The 24,465-nt window shown below is 41.7% G+C and overlaps 2 protein-coding genes across 2 annotated transcripts; one reads left to right on the top strand and one right to left on the bottom strand.

Annotated features, from left to right (window-relative positions):
- Positions 1 to 4,626: 4,626 nt before the first annotated feature.
- Positions 4,627 to 20,442, bottom strand: arhgef5 (Rho guanine nucleotide exchange factor (GEF) 5). Its single transcript, XM_079469197.1, has 17 exons — positions 20,322 to 20,442; positions 18,396 to 18,503; positions 17,904 to 18,064; positions 13,826 to 16,858; positions 12,386 to 12,434; positions 11,691 to 11,743; positions 10,763 to 11,127; positions 9,022 to 9,182; positions 8,650 to 8,802; positions 8,433 to 8,562; positions 8,279 to 8,353; positions 8,108 to 8,197; positions 7,883 to 8,025; positions 7,617 to 7,760; positions 6,188 to 6,258; positions 6,000 to 6,104; positions 4,627 to 5,437 (listed from the first exon to the last, which is right to left on the bottom strand). Exons 4-17 carry the CDS (start codon positions 16,680 to 16,682, stop codon positions 5,292 to 5,294), a joined length of 4,542 nt encoding a protein of 1,513 aa, XP_079325323.1. The 5' UTR covers positions 16,683 to 16,858; positions 17,904 to 18,064; positions 18,396 to 18,503; positions 20,322 to 20,442; the 3' UTR covers positions 4,627 to 5,291.
- On the top strand, positions 20,393 to 24,445 carry m6pr (mannose-6-phosphate receptor (cation dependent)). The gene is made up of 7 exons (XM_079469210.1): positions 20,393 to 20,680; positions 20,980 to 21,133; positions 21,231 to 21,391; positions 21,564 to 21,670; positions 21,793 to 21,923; positions 22,027 to 22,153; positions 22,624 to 24,445. Exons 2-7 carry the CDS (start codon positions 20,985 to 20,987, stop codon positions 22,747 to 22,749), a joined length of 801 nt encoding a protein of 266 aa, XP_079325336.1. The 5' UTR covers positions 20,393 to 20,680; positions 20,980 to 20,984; the 3' UTR covers positions 22,750 to 24,445.
- The last annotated feature ends 20 nt before the right edge of the window (positions 24,446 to 24,465 follow it).

Below are 24,465 nucleotides of genomic sequence, written 5' to 3'. Positions count from 1 at the left end.
AATCAGAACATGTTTCTGCTCCAGCCTCGACTGGAAAGTATGAAGAGCTAGAGACACCGCCTTTAGTTCCAAGCGATTTATGTGCCATTTCCTCAGAGACTGTGACCAAAGGCCGGATGCCGGCATGCCCTCGCACACCGCGCCCCATCCCGAGGACGATGCATCCGTCGTAACGACTGTGCGTCTCGTCACCAGCCCCAGGGGAACTCCCCGACTGAACATGCTCGGGTCGCGCCATGGACTCAGGGCGTCGAGGCAGCGGCGTGTAACCGGGACTCGCGCCTGGCCCGAGGACCATGCTCTCCATGGAACCCGAGCCTTCAGCCAGAACTGAAGCGGTCGCATGTGCAGAAGACCTAGGTGGCAGACCGCCGACGCCGATGCCATGAGACCCAAAAGCCTCTGGAACTCCCTCAGGGGAACAGACCGGCCCAGCCTGAGCAAATGTAGAGCTGAAGAGATGGACTCCGTCCTCTCTAGGGAGAGACGAGCGCGCATCTCCACTGAGTCGAAACATACCCCCAGATACGTTATAGACTGACTCGGCGTGAGTTTGCTCTTCTGCATGTTCACGCGCAGCCCCAGGGATGCCAAGTGACCAAGCAGCATCTGCGTGTGACCGATTAGCGCCTTCCGAGAGTGGGCTAAAATCAGCCAATCGTCCAGATAATTGAGAATGCGCATTCCGCTCGCTCTGAGAGGGGAAAGCGCCGCGTCCACGCACTTCGAGAATGTGCGCGGAGCTAATGCCAGCCCGAATGGGAGGACGGCAAATTGGTACGCTGAATCCTCGAATGCGAATCGCAGGAACCTTCGGTGGCGCTTGTTTATCTGAACATGGAAGTACGCATCCTTCAGATCTACGGAAACAAACCAGTCCCCGGGACGCACTTGTGCCAGGATCTGTTTTAGAGTTGTCATTCTGAACGCTCGCTTGTGAAGCGCTCGGTTGACGGGTCTCAAGTCCAGAATCGGACGCAGACCACCATCTCTCTTGGGCACTACAAAATACCGGCTGTAAAACCCGCTTTCCCGCTCGTTCGGGGGGACACGCTCGATCGCTCCCTTCGCGAGCAGGCTGCGGATTTCCTGCCTTAGCACAGGTGCGTTTTGCGCTGACGTAAGCGACGGGACCACACCGCTGAAGCGGGGAGGTCTGCGCCTGAACTGCAGGGAGTACCCGTGTTCTATCACGTTTAACAGCCAAAGAGAGATGCCTGGGATGGCTTTCCACGCGTCCAGAAACAGACATAACGGCCGAATCTGATCGGGGGTTACCGTCATCGGACCGTTTAGGGTAGCGCGCTGGCCCAGCGAGGCTAAATGCACTGGCGGGAAAATATCTCGCGCGTGAGACTCCAGCGGTCCCTCGTCCACGGGAGCGTCCGTGGACGAGGGAATGCTGGTTATAGTTGTGACTAGCTGCGGCTTCGCGCTGCACCGTGGCAGGGCAAGGGACGCAGCATTGTGTGTGTGAGGGGGAAAAAGCTCCTTCTGTGAACAGGTATGTGTTTTTATTGCATTCACACAAACAACACTTACAACATTGCAATAATCGCCCGCAACCGCGGGGGAAAACTGTTGCAAACAGCGGCGCTTTGGGTCCGCCGGCACGCTCACAGACTCTCTCCTCCTCTTCCCAGGTCCGTCAGGACGACGGCTTGGCAGCCGATGACGCTCCGCCGTCGTGGCGTGGACCTCTCTTCGGCCCGTACCTCTTCTTTGCTGGGCCCGCCCATTGTTTAGGACGGACGTCCGGTTCGCGACCTCGACTAGCCGGTGCGGGAGCCGCGTGCTGTTTGGCGGGTCTCTGCGAGGAGTGAGGCGCGGATGAAGAGCGGGCTCTCGGAGACGGTTGGTAAGAGCGTCGAGGCAGCACGTGACTCATGGCCTTGGCGCGCTTTTGCGCCTCACCAAAACGCTCTACTACCGACTCCACGACGTCACCAAAGAGGCCGGAGGGAGTGATCGGCGCGTTGAGCAGGGACTTACGATCGGCGTCCTTTAGATCCGCCAGCGTAAGCCACAGATGACGGTGGAGGACGACCATAAACCCCATAGATCTGCCGATAGCCTGGGCGGTGCGTTTCGTAGCCATCAGCGCGAAGTCGGTCGCTGCCCTCAGATCCCGTGTAGCGTCCGTCTCCAGGCTGCCGCTATCCAGCGACTGAAGGATCTTTGCCTGGAACACCTGCAGCACCGCCATAGTGTGCAAGGCGGAGGCGGCCTCGCCAGCGGACGCGTATGCCTTACCAGCGAGATGGGCGGTAAACCTGCACGGCTTCGAGGGCAGGCCTGGGTCCGAGCCCAGCGAGGTGGCGGAAGGGCACAAATGAGCGGCGAGGGTCTCCTCGACGGGTGGCATGCGCACGTAACCGTGGGCCTCGGCCCCGACCACGTGGGCAAACATGGCCGGCGTAGCAGCGTGGACGCGCGCCGACTGAGGTGCTGACCACGTCTTCACCACGTGCTCGTGGACATCTGGGAAGAACGGCGAACTCCTTTTCGACGTGGCCTGGCGGCGACTCGCCTGAAAGTACCAGGAGTCGAGCTTACTCTTCGCCGGCATCTCAGGTGGATCCCAGGTGATGTCGAGCTCGCTTACAGCTTTTTCGAGAACCCTGACGAACTCCTCGTGGAGGTCCGGGGTGCTCTCCGGATCGGGACGATCACGCTCCGATCCTGCCCAGTCCTTGTCCGAAGCTGATATGGACATGGAGTCATCGTCCTCCTCGACGCCGAAGGAAACGGCGTCCGCGATGGAAGGCGGAGGACGAAGGACCTCGTCGACTGGGGAATGAGGTGACGGCAGAGGACGGGGGCCCGGAGCCGGGTCGTCGCCGCCACCTCGTGGAGTGGGTGGACTCACCAGCGGCTCGTTGGCGGCGGTGAGCCTCGACCCTAAGAGTCCACGAGCAATGTTCCTGCGAGTCCTCAAAACATGCGCCGGCAGGTCCGCACAGTGCGCGCAATCGGACTCGCAGAGTGCATCCTCCGCATGGGCAAGGCCCAGGCAGGCAATGCAGTGCTCGTGAGTATCCTGCGGGCCAATGGGGCCCGCGCAGAGACGACAGAAAGAAGCCATCGGATGCGGTGAAAGAAGTATCCAGTTGCGTCTTCAACGATGGCAGCGTGAAAAAGAAGATTCTGAGGTATTGTCGTCTCATGCACTGTATTTATACTGTCTAGATTCGTCAGTATTTGCATACTGTGCATGTCTTGCGACAATTGGCCAGTTTTTTAACTGGCGTTATCCTATAGGACTTCAGGAAAAGTGAAAAAGAGGAGGAGTTTCATATGCGGTCTCCGCAATGTCGAAGTGACCGCTCTCGAAAGGGAACTAAAGGATTTCCCCAGCTGGATATGAGATGTCTATTTCGTTTTATTTAGAGAACCGGTGCATGCATAGACCCATAAACTCTGCCTGTCTTATATCACACTGTGCAACTCGCAAGATAACAGCAAGCAGCACCTGAACGTTCCCATTAGGATTCCATTGGATTTTATTTGTGCATGATTCTCATGGCCTGTCTCCTATTAAATGACACTGACTGTTCAGCATGTGACATGTTTATATAGTTTAAGTCGGTGGTTAAACAGTCGGTAATAGTACTAGCATAGTCTAGTACAATATATAGTGTGAAGCTTATGCTTATGAATGTGTCAGGGTTTGAGTATACACGTCTTAGCTGGTGCTGAAGTTCTGAAAGTGTCTGGATGTATGTGGATGTATGCGTGTTGATGTGTGCCAGGTTAAAATATTCACAGGTCTTTCGAGAACAGATTTGAGCCTCCATGGAGCTTAAACAAACTATGTCACACTCTTTTTCACCATCAGCTAACACGTTTGCTTCTAATTTTAATGTCATTTGACTGTCTGGCACCTTTTATTGCAGATCAGTGCTCTAGTTGACTTCTGTTTTGCCTCAGGAACAGTCACTTGTGGACATATCGAGTTCAGTTTCAGGTACAGTTTTGTTGTTCACAAATCTCTTAAAGTTGTGCTCCACTGTAGCATTGTTTTTTATTTCCATGCAAAAAACTGTTTATAGTGTGGTCTCTTCTGTCATATTGAGAGAGACATTTATTTAACGTACAACTGAGTATTCGTAATGTAAAAGACACTAAAGCATTTCCTACACAACCCTGTGCCGCTTGCATTTTTCGTTATGACTTTTTTGTAGTTTGTATTCTGGGTATTTGGGGTAGATTTGTTTTGTTTCTTTTAGATAGTTCAGCAAAATATGAAAAGTATAAAAATCTACTCGCACTCAGCTAATAGAAGAAAGGTGAAGACTATCCTACAATGGCTAAAGCGAGCCAGTACAATTGTACAAATCGTACACAATTAATTTAAAACTACAATCTGTAATCTTTTATTTGGTTCAAACAAAACTTTATCGACCAAGTACATGAACAATACCATGATTCACGTCGGAAAGCTTATAATTGATATTTTAAGCAGTCTGGTCCGATTTTGTGGGAAATGCAAGTTGTTCTTCAACACATGAAGTAACCTGCAATTGTATTTTTACAGAGATGACAGATTGCAGCTTTAATAATTAATTCCATTTCTTTCTAGATTGTGAATAAATGCTTTACCGTTAAGAATGATTAAGAATAAGTAATTTGTGCCAATCGGTTTTAATAGAAAACAAAGATGGTATGCAATTGTTCCATGAAAACATAATACCAATATTATGTACATTGCACTTTATATGTGTGTGGCGATTCATTCATAACAGTAAATCCACCCATCATACATCATCAGTAATTATACAAAAGTGTGCCCTGTTTGCATACATTTCATTAAATGTCCACCATTTCTTAAACAAATTCTTACACATTTGTCCCTATTTACATCTTATCTGTTGTATCCTGGATATAGAAAAAACATTCCTGTGAGGCTGCAGTCCGACGGGTTTACATTCCACTCTGAAGAGGATGTTTATAAATAACAAAATGCTGCTTATGGTGCAGGTGTGCAATATATTCACTGTCTTATGTTCAGCTGGCATGGCTCTCCAAAGAGGCCATACATGCTAATAAACATCCAAAATAGTCACTTTGGATAAAAGCACAGCATCTACTGTACATCCAGCATCTCACAACTCCCTCAGGAAGGTGTGAAGAACATCGAGATGGGTGCGTGCATATCACCCCTTGTGCTTGTGTGTAGATGCAAAAGAAATTCCCATGAAGCTTTCCATGAACACGAACAGGTCTTTTCAAGTACGGCTTAAAAAGTAATACTACACATTTTGTGGCTAAATAATTCCACCTGCGAACCTTTATGGCTTGTCACATGCAGCGGATTCAATTTTCATTGTGTCCTGCAGGTTGCGCATTTTCGTTTTGTCGCTGACTATTGTCTCCACGTGCGAGTCCGGAGCCCAACCGCGTTGCCTATCAGACAGACGTGTTCCCTCCACCCAGCCTGAATAAAAGAGACAATCTTTAGTACGTCTTTGCAAACCACAAATTATTAACATTTATGAAGGCCTACACTCACAACGCACAACATTCGCATGAAAATGTCCATTGAGAAGTACTTCTATTTACTGTAAGGGGAGCACATTAATCGTATAATATAAAACATTGCACCAAAAGAAAACTGGCCAAAAAGAAAGAAACGAAAATATTCCAACCAGATATGAAACCATAAATTCATATTTTAAAATAGCCTTTATTCTAAAGGACTATAGGCTAAATTGTTTAATGTTGTAAAAATTGAGGTCTCTCTGTCTGTATAATGCATGTGTGAACACGTAGCCTACAGTTAGAGAATGTTAAACAATCTTAACAGTCGTCTAGTCACACAAATATGCATTCTATTAAAGTAGATTCAATAAATCACACATTACGCATGCACAGCATAAAGTGTACATTGACTTAAAGCTGAGTCTTTCTAAAGCGACTCACGTCGTTCTAGAAATATTCGACCTGTCTGTTCTGGCCGGTGTTTCTCTGTTAGGGCTTTAAGCCTACTAAATACTAACCGTCTGTACTCTGCTGGTGAATCAACAGGATGTCGGCTTTCTCTAAACTGAGTTCATCTGGTTGGTGGGCAACATAGGACCTGATGCACTGCACTTGTGGAAGGTCTGGGGAGCAGAGAAAAAAAAGGAACATTAATACAAGATTTATTTTGACATTACTGTGTGCTTTGGCGCAGGAGGTGACGTACCCTGAACCGCACTGAAGTCGATCTCGGGAAAAGGCCGTGAGAGTGCCGACATCCAGCGCAGTTTATCAGCTCTGAGGGAATAGGATGGAAAATGTGAGATGGGTCTAGTAATAAAACTCTGCACACTGATTGGCTGTTAAAGGTGACAGCTGACCACCATACTTCGAAACACACATCAACTGCAAAATCTGTGAATCGAGTCGGAAAGAATCAGATTAGATTTTCACCTTGAAAATAAAGTGGACGATCACGACTGCTGCGTACCGTGTGAATGCTAATAAGCCGTCTAAAGCCGAGGTCAGACTTTGAGCATGCGAAGATCGTTCGGACGGTGATACGAAAACGTGCGGGTGCGATTCCTCCATTTTTCACATTTCTGTACCGAGAGGTCACCAAACTTGAACTTTGCTACGCAGCTAAATGCTAAATATATTTAGACGGGCTTGCGTTTCCGGTCTGTCGCATTCACATGTCTATGAATGAAGTCAATGGAGGGAAAAGTAGAGTGTGACCTTGACATAACTTGTGTCATTTGAGATGGATAGCCACTAGATGGCGGAAGTGCATTTTCAGATTTTAACTTTAGATATGAGTGCACATGAATTTGAAAAAGAGAGTGAAAAATTATTAATTTCACTAGGACTTCAAGCGTCATCTTTGTAAATTTGCATTATTTTGCGCGGCCTCAGCTATAAAAAGGACACATCCATTTCCATGCGTGCTTTTATTTTGAGGGCGAAGCCATGAAGGGAGGGCTGCGTTTCTTGCATTGTAAGTTGGTTTCAAATATCAACAGTGTTTCACAGAAATTACATACTGCACTGTTACCTCTCTAGTGCATTTGCATATCATCACTGTCCTTCTGAAATCTAAATGTACTGTTTTCAAGTAACTGTAAAAAAACTTTACTTTTTAAATGATTTAATACCATGTTGTCAAAGTTGACAAACATTTTTTATTGGTTTGATTTTTGCAAAACCCAGTGTGAACCATAACGGGTGACTAGTAACAAAGATATTAATATTAGCAAGATGCTCCACCGCCGTTACAATGAATGACGAGGAATGCAACGCTCAATATGGCCGCTCTAGCGAAGGAAGTCCCGCTTTCAAGTAAAACGAGCCAATCGTCAAGATATGACTGTGGACTTGCTATAACGTAAATAGCTGCCCAGATGTGTTGCAAATGCAAATATGGCTGCCGATTGGCACGACTTCCGTAAATGGACTTTGAAAATAATAACAATTCATGGCATATATTAAAAATCACAAAATATGGAGATACAAAGGTTCAGAAGGACAGCAGGGATATGCCTCAGATTAAAGTGCTGTGCATTTTAGTTTCTGACAGCATTGACCTTCAAAAAGTTACTACAGTGGACCGACACTGCTTTCTCCTCACAAAGTGACATACACCCGAGCACACTTACTGTGTATCAGTACGCAACAGCAGAGCCTGATTCACCATGTGTAGCTGGAACAGGTTTTTCTGTAAGGAATGCAGTTTGAACCTGCAGTTCTCAACCCGCAGCTCTGAGACCGGAGCGTGATCTATAACCGTATATCTTCCCCCTCTACAAACCAAGAAAGAAACAGAGCACAACAGAACTTTTATGTTTCACCAAACTTGAGAAACTACAAATCTACTTTTACGTTTAGTAACGTGAATGTCAATGCAAAGGATAAACAAACATACTCTTTCCTCAACGAAACCAGGAGATAGTCATTAAAAAGGTGCAAATAAACATTTCTCTCATTTTCCTTCAGAGAGAAGTCTCTCAGTTGAATCGCGGGCCCCTCTCGTACCAGCCTGCGAGACTGGCTGATCAAAGGCAGAGTCTAAACACCAAGACAAAAATGACATGTTGCAATAGTCATGATATTTACGATTTTCCTCAAGTTTAACGTGATTTACGCTCACCCTGCACTCAAAGTCAACTTTTGCATTGAGGGACACGAGTGACTCAATGTTCTTCATTTGAGAGATGCTGTCATTACTGTCCTGAATCATCTGTAAAGAAACATGAAAAGAATTGTAGATATGTGGGTGACATCATAACTGCAGCACCAGAACATCAGAAAGTGGTCTCACCTTCTCTAACAGTTTCATAGCCTTAATGGCCAGAGCCTCGTCTTTGGTTTTAGAAGCCGTTCTCTTGACAATATTCTACAAAGAAACAAGTTCGTACAATAAATAATATGAAAGATGTGAGAGGCAGATTTCAACGTAACTGGAAAAGGAGTACCTGTACTAGCAGTTTGAGGCGCGTGATTCTTTGGAACGGCAGGATGAGGAAAGAGCGTAAAGGGAGTCGCTGACACACAGGGTTACGCTCTAACTTTTCCACAACTCGCCGGAATTCATGATTCCCATCCCTGAGAGACACGAGCGAATGGCAATAAGCAAATCATACGGAAATAAACAGGAGAAAGTGCACAATTCAGGTGGGTGCATATACTCACATTAGCCTTTGGTACGTTTTGTCCTGATATGATTGGTTGGTAAGGTACGGCACGTAAACCTTTCGGAATCGTGTGCAGTGTTTGATGATGATGTCACAGACGGTAAAATGCAATACGTCGCTCTCCACTCGTTCTTCCAGCTGAGACAGGAAGCTACATATCCAAAATACATATATTAGTGGACCGGAAAAGATTCCAGATTTCAAATACACTATTATTACACCCAGCTAGAGGTGTATGACCTGATACACTCTGTTCACAGTTTAGTACAATACACAACAGGTTCATGATAAAATTATAATATTATTTTGAACAAAATAAAAAATAACTAAAATACTAAATACTACTGTACTGTAAAGATGTGATTCTAACCTGTGACTGATGGCTCCAACATCAGTTAGCCTGGAGAAGAGCCAGTTTTTGTCTTGGGAAGACAGGAGGGCATTGAGCTGTTTGGGCATCACAAAGTTCTCCACTACGATGTCTAAACTACGGCAGTATGATGCCTCAGAGGTCACGACCTCAAACCTCACCTGAAAGAAAATGACAATCTTATGATGCTCTCATCTCCAAAACAACAACAAAATATTACTTACAAAAGACATCTTTTGTAAATACAGAGGTCATTGGTCACAGAGATAGGTGCGATATCTCAAGACACATACTGCAGTGATATCCGTTAAGCAGAAACACATTGTATGTGTCATAAACGTGTCAATCCATCATCTATGGACAAGTTACATTATATAACTTTCATAGGATTTAACTTGTATTTTCAGATCTGTACGTTGTTTGCCTTTTTTAAAGCAATTTAAAGACACTTAATTGTTACAATGTTTCATTTTGGCCATGATAAGTAAGGGATAATGTACAGGCAAACCGGTTGTTATTGTAATAAGCCCCGACAGTGTGATCAGGACCCGAAGTGAAGCGGATAGTCTTGTATCACACTGAAGGGGCTTTATTTCTGTGATATTTGATCTATTTTAGCCGGTTTGATTAGCGGTCTAAATTAACCTGTCAAAATGATTTGCTGCATCCGAGTTACCGTGTGTTATTAGTTTTGAGAGGTTGTTATCTGGGATTGTTGGAACGCTTGATTCTGATTGGCCAGTCGCAAAATTTGCAGATTCATTATTCCCAGATAACAACCTCTCAAAACAAATAACACACGGTAACCCGGATGCAGCAAATCATTTTGACAGGTTTTTTGACAAATGAAATATAAATATGTCTTTTAATAACATATATGAAATTACATTTACAAATGATTGAAATCAAATAGCCTTCGTGACATTTTAATGTAATTTCTTACCTTAAAACCGAAAGTAAACTCACAGAATGTCTGCATTGGGTAAAAAAGAGCTAATAAAATATTTTTAATTCAATACAAAGTCAATTTTTTTCTCATGTGCCAAGTAGCCGTGTAATAAGTGGGATAATGTTCAAGCAGCCGGTTGTTATAGCGAAATAAGCCACTTTAGTGTGATACAAGACTATCCGCTTCATGTCGGGTCCTGATCACACTGTCAGGGGCCTCTGAGATAACAACTTTCAATATGCAGTACGGTCTCAATTTCAGTGAGGCATTGTACTTCATTTTTGCTGCGGGTTAAACCACAAATAATTTCCCGACCTCATCCAACACAGAGTTGACTTGGAACACTTATTGACTAGGCAAAAGACCACCTGCTTTATTTCAGCACAAATGCAGGTGCATTTGCCGTGTTCATACATACCTGCAGGAACTGAACGCTTAAAGAAAATTACAAGTTTCCAAATCAAATTCTTCAAGTGACGTTCTTGTGAAAATAGTCCTAGTGCTTTCTGTGACCACTGTATTAGAAACAATGCAAGTTGTGGTACTAAAAAGTAAGTACAATATAATCTCTGCTGTCCTTCTGAAACCTTGTATCTCCATATTTCGTGATTATTTTGCTATAAATCATCATTATTAGTCACCCGTTATGTCAGCCACTGGGTTTTGCAAATATCTAAGCAATAAAAACTATGAAAAAGTGCTTGTCACAGTGTTTTTTCCATTTCCTGAAAAACTGTGAATTTGGAAATCCGAGGTTTCGGAAGGAGAGCGACGATATAACTATTATTCTACCTCCTGCAGTCGTCTCTCATCTTCAGTGAGTTTGCTGAACTCCGTGCTGATCCTCACTCCCGGGAGGTCCTGCCACAGGGTAGGCGAGGAGGGAGAGATGGAGAGTCGAGGGGATGGAGGTCTGTTTATGGATTGCGGAGGCACAACAAGACTTTTAAAGGAGTTCTCCTGGGACAGAGTGTATGGGTGTAGGGGAGGGGGAGGCCGAGGTGGGGGAGGCCTACGCGGAAGCTTTGGAGAATGATTGGGAGATAAAGATAATCGGATAGGGGAAGGATCTCTGCTTCTTGCTATGGAGTCAGAATGAGACAGTTGAATCTCTCTATTCAGGACCACCTCGCTGTACTCTTGATATAACTGCGAGTCTGCAATGGAGAGAGATTGTAGACGTGATTCACAGTAAGTCACAGAGGCAGAGTACAGAGGTCAAACAAGAAAGAACCAAGTAAACAGAACAGTTAGCAAACAAGTACAGCGGGCGAGCAGATCAACAGAAGAAAAAAAGTACCAAAACATTAAAAGAGAGAAATGTGATTCTCCCCATGAACGCTTTTTTGAGTACTAAGTCAGCTGTTTGCAGCTGTTTATCTGCATGTCTGGGTGATATGCAGGCACAAACCTGCTCTTAGCCTGAAGGAACGACAATGTAGCATAGTTAGCAATGACACACTTTTTCTTGGAAAACAAAACTCTTTTCCCTGCTCTGAACTGCAACTACTTATGTATCTATAACCATGTATTCAGAAGATTTTTCACAATAAAGGCAATGCATGTAACCCTATACAGAATGACATGTGTCAGGTTTTGTGCTTTATTCTGATAAACTTTGAGGCATTCAAATATTTAAGATTTTTATATTTGTAGCTTATGTCACAGTTATGCAAACAGTGGTCACTTACGTGTAAAGACATTAACAGATAAAACTTACTGTAGAATTTGGAATTCCTCTGTTTTTTCCTGCTAAGTTGTTCGGTCACTTTTCTGAAAGTAAGAGACGGAGAGATGTCAACAGTGTTATGACGGACACTTCCAAGGCAAAACAGAACAGCTTCTTAAAAATGTCAGTAGTGCTGAAAAACATGGAGTGGAAGACTATACATTCTTTAAAAGATTTGGTGCCTGAAATGGTTCATGGTGATGCCATAAAACAACCATCTTTGGTTTACAACATTTACTCAAAGGTTCTTATTAGAACCATTTCTTTCTTATCTATACTTAGAATCTAAAGAAACTTTTTTTCAACTACAAAGACACTTTTCTTTATGGAACCATTCAGTCAAAAATGGTTCTTCTGCTGTATGGCACCGCCTTTTGAAGGCCATCCCAATAAAAAGTCTTGTTATCTGTTATATACTCTATATATAGATATATTCAAATCCCACACAGTTTTAACCCAGCATTGGGTCATAAAGGGACAAACCCAGCAATTGGTTTGTAAATTAACCTGTGCGGGGCTGTTTTAACACGTTGTTGGGTCAAATCCAAATATTTTCTGGGTTAATTAAATGACTCAACGGCTGGGTTAATCCCTTTTTGACCCAATGCTGGATTGAAAATAATGATTGTGAAATTTTGGAACAACGGTGCATTTAATGCAGTATTTTGTGTATTCTCCTACTGTACCTCATATCCTGTTCACTCCAGGAGAAGGAAAGTTCGTCATCATCCTCATCTATACAACCAAAACACAGATGTCAGCTCATGATACACAATACACATATATCACACGAGTGTGATGCTCAAAATAACAACCTAACCAGGAAATCAACAGGAAATGATAGTAAAACGGATGTCTTAGAGAACTGCTGTCCTGACATTGACAATCTAAAAAATAGCCTAGACCACAAACCCTCTGGGCAATGAAGCAATGCAGCACCTCTGAAGAAAACATGGCAATAAACTGAAACTATAAACAACCCTGAAACAAGCGCAACAGGAAAAAGTATTGGGGGAGGACTTGTTAGTAAATGGAGGCGACTTGGTTTGTGAAAAAAGGAAATCTGGCAGCTCAGATGTCTGCCTCTTCCAAGAAATGTTGCTGTTTAAGGAGTCGTCAGAGGCCATGACTCTGGCTCCCTCAAAGACCCCAGAAGCTTCCAGTCTATTAAAATGAGACTACTGAAAAAAACCCCAGGGAACATTATTACTCATGTAGCATGAGAACTCAAAATCTACTATTTGTGTGGTTTCAGATTCTCCGGAGACATTTTATTACAAAAATATATTTTAAAAAATACAGCATTTCAAAGTATTTACAGTAATAGTTGTCCATTGGCATTAAAGTTATTGACTTGAAGTCATAATTCGCCAAAAAAGTTCTGTCATCATTTATACACCCTCATGTCACATTTATATGTTTCTATTGTGGAACACAAAAGATCTCAGTGCTTTTGTATCCATACAATGGAAGTCAATGGAGGCCAACGACGTTCGGTTACAAACGTTCTTCAAAATATCTTGTGTTCTGCAGAAAAGAAAAAATGTCATACAGGTTTGGAATGACATGAGGATGAGCAAGTGATGAAGGTTTTTCTAATTTTGGGGTAAACATCTATATCCCATTAACATTTATTATGGCAGGTCTTGTTCATGTGTATGAAAATTTAAATGGCAGCAAAAATGCAGAAATAAACACACTCATGAACGTTTTGGTCAAATGCACTGTATGCATGTCACGTTTCCCAATGTTTATGCTTATTTTAACAACATACAGTACTTTAACTTGAAATTATTGCTTTGGTACTACATTCAAATGTTATATTCAAATATTAAACTACTAGAATTTTAATACAAATGACTGAAATAGAGAAAAATCCTTAACAATAAAACCAGGAACACGTTCTGTATCATGGTACTAAAAAACGGTGAATTTTTATTTGGTGTTGACTTATAAATAGCTATCATTTCATGTTGTGCATACTAAAGAACTTCAAGTTTTAGTTTCTCTGCTTGGCATTATAAAACGGAAACACTGACAGAAGATCTTCAAAACAAGACCTCTTATCTAACATCACTGAAGCGAAGAGGTCCGATGCGTCATTCTGGTATTATCTCTCCTCTCACCTGATTTGTTGAATATTCTCGTCCTGCGATCCCTTCCAAGATCCTCATCTCCTTCACCTTCTTTGTGTTTCTCCGCTGTCTTTCGGATCCCTCGCCTCCTAATCCGTGCCTCATTCCCCAAATCTCGAAAACTGCTCGAGCTCAGAACCACTTCCTTCATCCTATCTGTCTTCTCAGCCCCAAGTATCCCTCTCTCACTCTCCTCCTCTCCTTCTGAAGTCACCGTGTTTCGGACAGAACTAGGATCTAGCAAATCGTCCTCAGACTCCTCATTAGACTCAGACTCCATACCTCCCTGTAGTTCTACTTCTGCCTCCTCCCTCCAATTGTCTGTGTCTCTCTTACTCTCTGTTTGTGTGATGGTTTGGGTGTCTACATGCATCACACTACCTCTCGTGTGCTCTTTGTCCGCCGTTACACCTGGATCCAGGATGTCTTTCACCACGCTCTTGGCCCATGTCAGATGAGGAGCAGTTGAGCATCGCTTTCTATCCTCTGGTGTGTCCCAAGGGTCGTCTGAAATATATATCTCCACTGGGTCTCGGTTACCTCCTTTATCTCTTTGTAAAGTCTCTGAAGCGTCCGTACCGTTATCGTTGCATGGCGGTTCTAGTGGTTGGGTGTCTTTTTCTAAAGTCTCACTGGGAGGAATCATTTGGTCTTCAAGTGATCTAACATCATGCGTTGGTTGCTCATTACTTCCCCCTTCCTCCCTTTTGGTGTCATAACCGTCTTTGTCTTGCATATGGGAAAGAGTGAGATCATCCATGGCTCTTTCGAAATCCTGATCAGTGTATCCATCCTTCACTGATGGTTCATTAACATGTGTAACATTTGCTTCAACCGGCAAGTCCTGATCTGAATTTTGACCGGCCGCCTCCTCATCCGTGTGGTCTGTCGGTTTAGACCTCGGAAGGGTTTGACCAATCACGCAAAAAACTTTCAAATGTCCTTTTTTACCCTCATGGTCCTCATTCTCGTTCTCTGTTTGGTTTATTATTTTGTCCTCAATGCATTTTGACTGTTCACTGAGATTGTCGCCAACTCCAACTCCACCTCCCCAGAACTCTTTGCAGTCTTCAAAATCGTCTTCCTCCGCATCATCCCCTCCACTTGAAACGGTTACAAATCCATCATCGGCTGACATCACTCTGTCTCTCTCTCCCTCCGATTCTCCCTCACTTCCTCCTTCATTCTCTCCGCTGCCGTATTTACCATTCCCTCTCTCTTCCTCTCTGTCAATCTCCTCTGTGTTATCGTTCCCATTCTCCCTCTCCATCTGTTCCTCTGTTCCTCGAGTCTCTCTCTCACAAGTTTTTCTTTCTTCCTCTTGTCCCCTCATGAACTCCCCAGCCTTTTCTAAATCTCTATACTTGTCCTCACGACTCCCTTTCTCTATCTGAGGATCTTCGACTTCTTCAGTTGTCTTACTCGCTATGTATCTTTGGAGATACCGCTCTCTTTCTCTCTCTCTTGCTATATACTCCTCTTCTAAAGAGTTATGTTTTCTTTCACCTCTCGTTCGTGGTTCCAGCCACATTTTCCTAATCTTGGGTTTAGTCTTTACCACACTTTTTGTTTCCTTAACCGTAACACTTTCACCGTTCTCTTCTTCTCTCTGTATGCTCATTGCCTCCTGTTCCTTCTCTTTTCTTTCTTCAACTTTCTGTTTGTCAATGTCAGATGTGACTTCTTTCTCTCTGTCTTCGACGTTCTCTTTTATTAGCCTCTTTTGTTCATCCTCGACATCACATCCTGTAGTTATTTCTGCACGCGGTCTGTTCTTGCTTCTGTCTGTCTCTCTGTTTTCTCTCCTTCTCCTCTTCTCTCTCTCTTCGATCTCTTCTTGCTCTAAACATCTCGTCCTTCCTTCCTCTTTATACCTCCTCTCAGTTGGGTACAAGTATGCATCTCTATCCGAGTAATCTCTTCTTTTATCTCTGGAGTCTCTGATCCTATCTCTCTCTGGATCTCTGGATTGATCTTGAAAACCTGTCTCTCGCACTCTCTGCGGCGGCATTTCTCGCCGTCTCTCTGCTTCTCTTTCCCTACGCCTGTCTCTCTCTCTCATTCGGTCCATCATTTGTTGTGTGTCACTGTCTCCTTCACTCCTGTAGAGCTTGTGTTTCGAATCATCTTTTCTCCTCCTCTCCTTTCCCGCATCGCCATCACTGTCCCCTTCACTTTTCGTGTCTCTTTTTTTATTTCTATCCACATCTCTGTGTCTCTCAACCCTCACTTCCCTATCCGAAAAGCTATCTGTCTCTCGAGAGTAATACCTGCCCTCTCGGCCTCTTTGTCTATATCTGTCTCCCTCTCGGTCCATTCTGTCTCTCTCTCTGTCTCTGACGGCCCTATGATTGATGTCTGGGTTGCTCTCTCTCCTCCTGTCCTTCATATCTAAGTCAAACTCTTTCTTTCCTTCCCTCCGTCCCTCCCCATCATGCTTCTCAAGCCTTCTTGTGTCATTTTTTCTCAAGTCTTCCTTGTATCTGGCTCTTTCTCTTTCTCTTTCACTCTGCGTGTCCATGTCCCTGTATCTCCTTCGGTCTCTCTCTCTCTCGGTTTCATTCAACAGTTCTTTTGGTATTCCCTTATGGCGCCCCCCTTCGTGGATCGGAAGAGGTATCCGTCCTTCCAGATCTCTGTTTGGCCTTGTCATCCTAGGAAAGGTGTCCCCTTTTCTCCTCTCGTACTCTTGGTCTCCATTATCAGCCTGCTCAGACATAGATGCTCTTCCATTTGGACGTCTGTCTCCATATCTCCTTTTCTCTCTTTCTCTCCAGTCCAACTCATCGTATGAATCCGGCCCTGCTTCTTTTACTCGGTCTCTTGGTTTTTCCCGAACTCTGTCCATCGCTAGGTCACTTTCGAACCAGGTCACGTTTGCAGAATGGTCTTAGGGGTAGGGTGACAATTTTTTAATACAGTTGATTGATACAACCTCCCTGATGCACCTTAAGAGAATGCCATTTTTACAGTGTCCTGAGTGGTCTGGTTACTTTGATTGGTTTTCATGGTAACACAGAGAAGCTGTAAAGGAGAAAAGATAAGGTATTTATTAAAAAAAGATAATAAGGTTGTATTCGAGTAAGAACTTTGGCATACGTCCTGTTGCAACACGTCATATATAACTTGGCAGCTCACATGATAGACCTCAACTTAAGCATGAAAATAAACTTTTTGAGAGTAAAAAGTAAACTTCAAATTATTTAAGGTGAATGTCTATTGTACTAAATAAAAACATTTGGGTAGTTCACACATAAACCATGTCCTGTGGTGTGACAGCAAACATTTTGAAATAATGATTTTATTATTATATTATTCATATTTATATTTATGATATTCGCATTAGGGTGATTTATCTTCATGTTACACATGTGCCGTTTATTTGTCAATTACCTACTTACATACCATGAATGCATTTGGCCATTTATCCTGTTTATAATTTGTAAGAATTACTGATAAATGAATGTAGGTATAATGTGTTTTTTTAATTAAGTCTGATACTTTACTTTTGCTAACACTATGCAAGGAACATGGTGTTATTGTCAGAACACACACACGCAATAGCTTACTCTGTCCAATGCTGCTATTCTATTCTTATTATATCTCTATAAAGACACTGTTCATAGTCAACATTCGAAACCGTCACATGTATTTCTAATATATTATTGATACATAAAATACTCCCTTTATCAGCATTATAATGTGTCAGCGCTTTACAAGGAATGCAGTTAAACCAACCACTGCCCTTATTGCTATTCTTATACCTTGTTCAGAAGCATTGCAACTTACTCACTCTTAAGTAAGAGCTAAAGGACTATTAAGAAAATGTAAGGAACTTAACATGAACCTGGCTGACTCACTCAAGATATGGTGAATCATAAAACGCAAGAAGCTTTAGCAGATCCAGAATGGGTGTGTTAAATAGAATATACATTTTCCCAAGCATGTAATGGAAACGTTTGCTTGCGACGTGGACATATTTGCAAACAAGTACGGGCGCTGTTTGTTCTGTCAAAAGTAAACAAAAAGTAAAGATGGAAAAGTTTTGTGAATAAAACAGAGGACTCACCTGAGTTTCTTGCAGGACGCTTCTCTCTGTCTCTCTGTCTCTCTACCCCCGTTTTCTTCTCTTTCTACACGCTGTGAAGCTTGAAGAAGTTGCACAACTCACAGCCATTCCACATGTCAATGTTTTCCCACCGAGTGAACCAAAGTTGAGTGAGATAAGTGCTATACATGAAACACTGATTTAATTATCTGGCCTCCCTTTTTCTACTTAATCTCATCAACCAACTTTAACGCATTTAACACAGCAAAAATATTTCTAACAGCGATCACTCTCTCCTCTGTTCCCCTCCTCCCTTCCTTCTCAAATTCCCAAACAAGTCTGAACAGATTGACACTTTTCTTACTCCCCTCCTCCTATTTTTCCCTCTTGAACTTTTTAAGAGAAGTCCTCATGTAAATGTCTGTTTGATCCTGCGTGTCTTCTCATGAAGTCAGTGGAGTCGGCACAGTGATTGCGTTACAGCTTGTTCCAGTAATTCAGCCATTCACTCACCTCTCCCTCACTGGCATTGCATGCTTCTGCCTCCTAGAAACAGGAAGTACGCAGCCTGGCCGTCTCTTTGTTGCTATTTGATTGGTGGGTTTGGATATCTGGTGTTGCCTGTTTTCTCAGGTAGGTTAAAAGACATATGAGAAAGTGTGAGAACAGAGGGGGAAGGGTGCGTCCATACAAAGTAATGTTGTAAGCAGCTTGTAAAATGTAACTGTTATCAAAAGAAGTTGTTAAACAGAGCAGGAAGCACAGATACCATATTTATGTATTATGATGTATTAGGAATAGACATGAGCAGCAATGTTGCACATTCTGGAAACAAAGTTTATAATTTGAGTACATGTTTAAATCGTTGTTTTTTGTAAAACTATGGACTGTTTCAGCGGCAACAATATAAATAAACATAATGTGGCCCACGCTCAACTACTGCTAGTAGTTTTAATTTAATACAATTCATATGAAACAAAGTATTAATATAAATTAAACAAAAATTGTGATATAAGTTAACTTCAGGCCGTGTGTCCGATTAATCTGTCGACAGTTTAAGATAAATATTAAGCAAGAGAAACTGGAGGAGAAGCTTTCCAAAATGGAAAATGTAATGTCAGTAATATTGTACCTGACAGGAAAATACACACAGGTCAAGGACAAAGGTTAAAAGAAATCAAATTAAATAGTAAGTGGCCTGGTTGGTTACATTGGCCTAAAATGTCTGTGCCTGGTTACTTACAGACAAGAATGTAAATTAATTGATAACAAATGAATTAATAACAAGCCCTCATTTCCAAGTATACGCAGGACAAACAATAAACAAGAAAGCAGATTGAAAACACTGTCTCTTACCTGGATGAGATGTTTATACGCTTAAAGGGATATTTCAGAGGCAAACCTAAATTTCACCATGTGTTACAGACCCTCAAGGCACCCTTACTGAATATGACTTTCTTCTTTAAGAATAATGCAGACGAAGTTATAATACCATGTTTCGTTTTACTTCCAAGCTGTAGAATGGGAGTGAATCTGAAGAAAGTCATATTTAGTTAGGATGCCTTGACGGTGAGTAAAACATGGGGAAATTGAGTTTTTCCTCTGGAATATCTATCCCTTTAAGTTATACGAAAATTCTAATGACCCTGCTGGAAAGAAAACAATAGAAACCATCACGGTTTCCATTAAAATATCACAATGAACCATGAGTTTTTCCCTTGAAACCATTATACAGTTCATTTTCAGCTGTTCACCATCAAAACTTGTGTCTTGTATTTTTGATCTCCTTTATATTTGATGGCGTTCAACTGGTTTTCATCTGTTAGATCTATCTAGACTATCTGATAGATAACTTATGTCCCACCATATACCGTATAACACATTACCAGTAGAGGAACACATTAAAAGCAACACAATTGTCATCATGATCATTAAATCCATTAGAAGTCTGTCTCAAGGGTTTTGTTCATCTTTGATACCATATATCCATGTTCAATCTAGAAGTTTAACCAAAGAGCAAACTATTGACCATTACGAAAATAAAAGACATATACTCGATTAAGCCTTGATAACCATGACAACACCCGAACCATTGTTTTTCTACAGTATAGTGAACCTTTGGTAGCCTGCTGTGGTTATACAAAGGACAAACCATACACTTTCACAGCCATAAAACCAGAATTAAGTGTAAATTGTTTAATACCGCCCTGGTCATGCTGAAATCTAAATGATCAATGTCCCAAGGTTATACAGGAGAGATGATCCCCGTCGCACTCAAATCACACGCCAAACTAAATGCGACTGGGACCATCTAAACCTTAGGATATTGATCTTTTCAGGAGTTTCATAGTATGACTATTGAAACCTTTTAAAACTGTGACATGCATGTCCGCTCTCAGATATCAGATTCACAGATAGTTGTGTAAAACTGACTCGCACATTTCTGTAACGCCGTCCGTGTGATCGCGCACTCAATCTCCCACAATGCCGCGTGGAGCAGACCAGCTTCCGCCCGACGCTCAGTCACATGTGGCGCCTGTTTAGTTTCACTTCCGCGTTTGAACAGAACCCATTGAATCCTTTAATTTATGCGATCCGTTTAACGCGAACATACTCAGAATTTTCTTTTCAACGTCTCCAAGTCGATACCCTGCAGATCTGTTGACGACATGTTGTTTAGCGTTGTTTAAGGACGCCAGTGTGACAGGCAGAAACTGACATCCCAAGACTCGGTGGACACAACTAGGCAACTAGTTTACACCCATTCACTTTTATTTATTTACGGCGCACTTTGAAAGGTATGTCTGTGCTCAACTTGGTACATTGAGTCCGTCCCATACACATTGAGGGATGGCAACTTCTGCTAACTGTAGGTTGTTGGTTAACTAAAGTTTACGTTGCACCTTACCTTTTGGCTCATTACTTACATGAACTGCAATATAACAACTAAAAAGGTGTATTTGTATTAAGTTATGTTAATATATGTTTAGGCATCCAGAAGTGGCTTTAATAGTAAGTGGCCTTAAATAAGATCAGGCCTCAGTGTGAACATTTTGGTGCTGGTCAGGTAACTTAATGCATTGACTTTTTCCATCAGGTGTCATGTGGCTGTCACTAAGAATAATCACCCCTCTGTTCCTACTACTTGGAGGAGTGCGAGGGAAAGACAACGTTGAGAAGTGCAAGCTGGTTTCAGAAAGTGAATCAGCGAAAAAAGCGCTCCTTCTACTAGAACCTCTCACCCAAGAAAAGTAAACCACATGTCTGAGTCATTCTGTCTTATGTGGAGGCTGTGCTGATCTTGTTAATGTTGCAGATTGCATGACTCTCTATATTCACCCTAAACAGCTTTACAGTGGCTGTTGAAGATGGAAAAGAAAAATATTCCTACGCTTTCCGGGTGTGCGGTGATGTGGCTGGACTGACAAATGCAGGCCTTGTGCAGTTGAAAGACGGTGAAAAGAAGGTTCGAATTGGGAACTACAATCAAACACGAGTTATTGGAGGAAGTATGTTACATTAGAGCTTTTTTGGACACTATCTGTGTATTTTTTCATGCTTGATATTTGAGTTGGGCATTTTTCAAGCATCGTGCAACAAATTTATTTATTAGTCATTCGTAACGGTCTTGCACGTCTTACAAAAGCACATCACTTATTTTTACCATTTGGTTCTCCTCAGGTGACTGGATTCTGCTCATCTATGAAGGGGGAGAGAAATATGACAGCCATTGCTCTAAAGAGGCCAGAAAAGCCATGATTATGATTTCCTGCAGCAAAGATACTAAGGTACTAGTGTTTAAGCATCTTTCGCAAACATCTTGACCGGTCAACGTCACTGTAAATCAATACAATCATTTCAACTCGCTGACTATTTTCATAATTGATTCCTTTATATGTTGGTTTGTTAGGCTAAATTCTCAGTGGTCCTGGAAGACAGGGATAAGCAAGAGGACTGCTATTACTTGTTTGAGCTGGACACCAGTGCAGTGTGTCCTGTAATCCCCTCCAAACTCAGCGCTGGATCCATATTCCTCATTGTGTGAGTGTCTGAAAACAAAGTTACAGCAGTGTGTTCAACACAAAGGTAGACCTTAGACCATTTGAACATGTACTCACCTTCAATCTTATTTCATTGTTCACAGTGTATTCTGCTGCCTGTCTGTATATATTCTTGGTGGGTTCCTCTATCAGCGACTTGTGGTTGGAGCCAAGGGAGTGGAACAGTTCCCCAACTATGCCTTTTGGTCAGAGATCGGCAACTTGTCTGCTGTAGGTGTTTTTCCAAATGTACTATACAATCCCTGTTTCGTTCCCTTTGTGAAGTTTTACTGAAGTTTTTTCTAGGGCTGTCAAATGATTAATCGTGATTAATCGCATCCAGAATAAAAGTTTGTGTTTACACAATATATGTCTGTGTAATGTGAATATTATATTTGTATTTATAAAAACATACACATACAAGCATATATTTAAGAGAAATATCAAACATAAACATTTATAAACATTTAAATAAAATTTTAATGATTGGGAAATTTGGATAAATACATCTACAGTAAATATTTCCTAAAAATACAATATATTCATGTATGTGTATGTTTCTGTGTTTATAAATACAAAAATGTACACAGACATATATTATGTCAACACAAACTTTTATTTTGGATGCGATTAATCACGATTAATCATTTGACAGCCCTAGTTTTTTCAGAATTTTACTTAAAATGTTTGTATCCCAACAGGATGGATGTGATTTTGTTTGTCGTTCTCGTGGTAACCGAGAAGAACCACCTACGTATAGAGGTGTGACTACTGAACCTCTTGAAGAGGAGCCGGAGGAAAGGGATGACCATTTACTCCCCATGTGACCAAATTATAACAACCAATGAAAAATAGCTGGACAGTTATTAAATCGTGAAACCCAAAGAGGGATGTTCATTTCAGGCGTGTTTGTTTGTGCTGCTGTTTGTTTGCGCTTTTTTCTTTTTTTAACCTTCCAGTAGCACTTATTCTGTATTTATCCCTCAAATTGCTGATTGTTATCTGTCTTAAGTTGGAAATTCGATTTTGAAAGTCCAAAGACCAGATATATTTGATGTTTATAACAGAATATCATCACCATAGGGCCCCTGTTTTCATTACATGTAAGTGCTTATTTTTTTAGTTTAATTAAAGCCCTTAAGTCCAGTTTTACATATGAACAGGTGTTAGACAAAACTGAAAATACGTTTTTAAGCTTTTTTTCCACCAGCCACTAGAAAAACTGAAACATTTGAAAAGCTGTTACTTTTTTCTAGGTGTTTAGAAAGGTAATTGAAATTTAGTGACAAATCATTGATCACTATACATTCACGTTTTACTCCTCACATTTTTGCTTTACCATTCCAAAAACCCCATTTGTTGTTTGTTGTGAAATTTTGTGTTTTGTGCTCTGGTGAAGACTCTGTATCTTCAGAAAATACCTTTCATTCTCTCAGTCTGTTACGCCCTAATTTTGAAATATTAATGGTTAAGTGGTATAAATAGATTTGACAGAAAGAGCAGCTTTACAGAATAAAACATCTGCCCTGACCAGAGAGAGCCTTTTATGGCACACACCCTTATTTGTTATACAGTTAAGAATTTGTAGTAAAACTAAATGTGAAATGAAATGTCTACTTTACATTATAAATTTTATGTTAATGTTTTTTGCCGGTGTCATTTCATACGCTATATTTGAAGATTTTGGTTCCATGAGTTTAAATTTTTTCAAAAAACATGTTTTTATTATATTATAATGTTTTTATTGTGGTAGTTAGTTGTATTTTTTGTTATTATGTCTTAAATCAAAACAAAACAACTGCAGATTGATTGATTTTCATTGGAATAAAAGTTATCTCATTTTGGAACCAAACTTTTCATTTATACATTCAATCCTTACTGGAAACCACAGGACAAAATTTCAAACTTGATAGAGCCGCAGTTTCTATTTCTGTTAAAGCTTTAACTTTTTTGGTATGTTTTACTGCACTGAATCTTGGAGCTTGATTGTGTTTTTATTGAAGTTAAACTCTGAAAACAAGGTGTTTCATGATGCCATATACAGTAGAAGAACCATACCCTTTCCAGAATTTTTCTGTTTTAAGTTACTTTCAACTATAAAAAAGTAAGAAACTACGAGTGAATGATTCTTCTATGTCATTACTGTGAAGAACCATTTGTAGCACTTCCTTTTACTTTTAAGAGTGTGTACTGTGAGCCTTCGTTGTTAATACCTAAACAGCCCTGATTTCAAGGCATAGATAACATCCTTATTTAAGAAATCAGAAGGATCAGAGCTGACACGTTTATAAATCTAAGCCATACGGGATGCTGTATTTTTTGTATCATTGGAGAGTTTGTCTACTGTAACGCAAGCACTTCTCAGAGTAGAAATGTTCTGGAATTATGTTACCCTGATGACTCCAAACTACTTATACAGGCCTGTGCACAAGAATGGCTTTCCTGTTTTTACTGCTTGTTCTTTTAACCTTCATGGAAAAACAGCACTGTAAGTAAATACAAATAAAGTTTGATTACTTACACGTTTGTTTACTAAGAGAAGC

This window comes from Barbatula barbatula (genome assembly GCF_947034865.1).
Source record: "Barbatula barbatula genome assembly, chromosome: 12".
Lineage (NCBI taxonomy): Eukaryota > Metazoa > Chordata > Actinopteri > Cypriniformes > Nemacheilidae > Barbatula > Barbatula barbatula.
The sequence above is the reverse complement of the archived record's forward strand: the minus strand, read 5'-3'. Positions and strand labels throughout refer to the sequence as shown.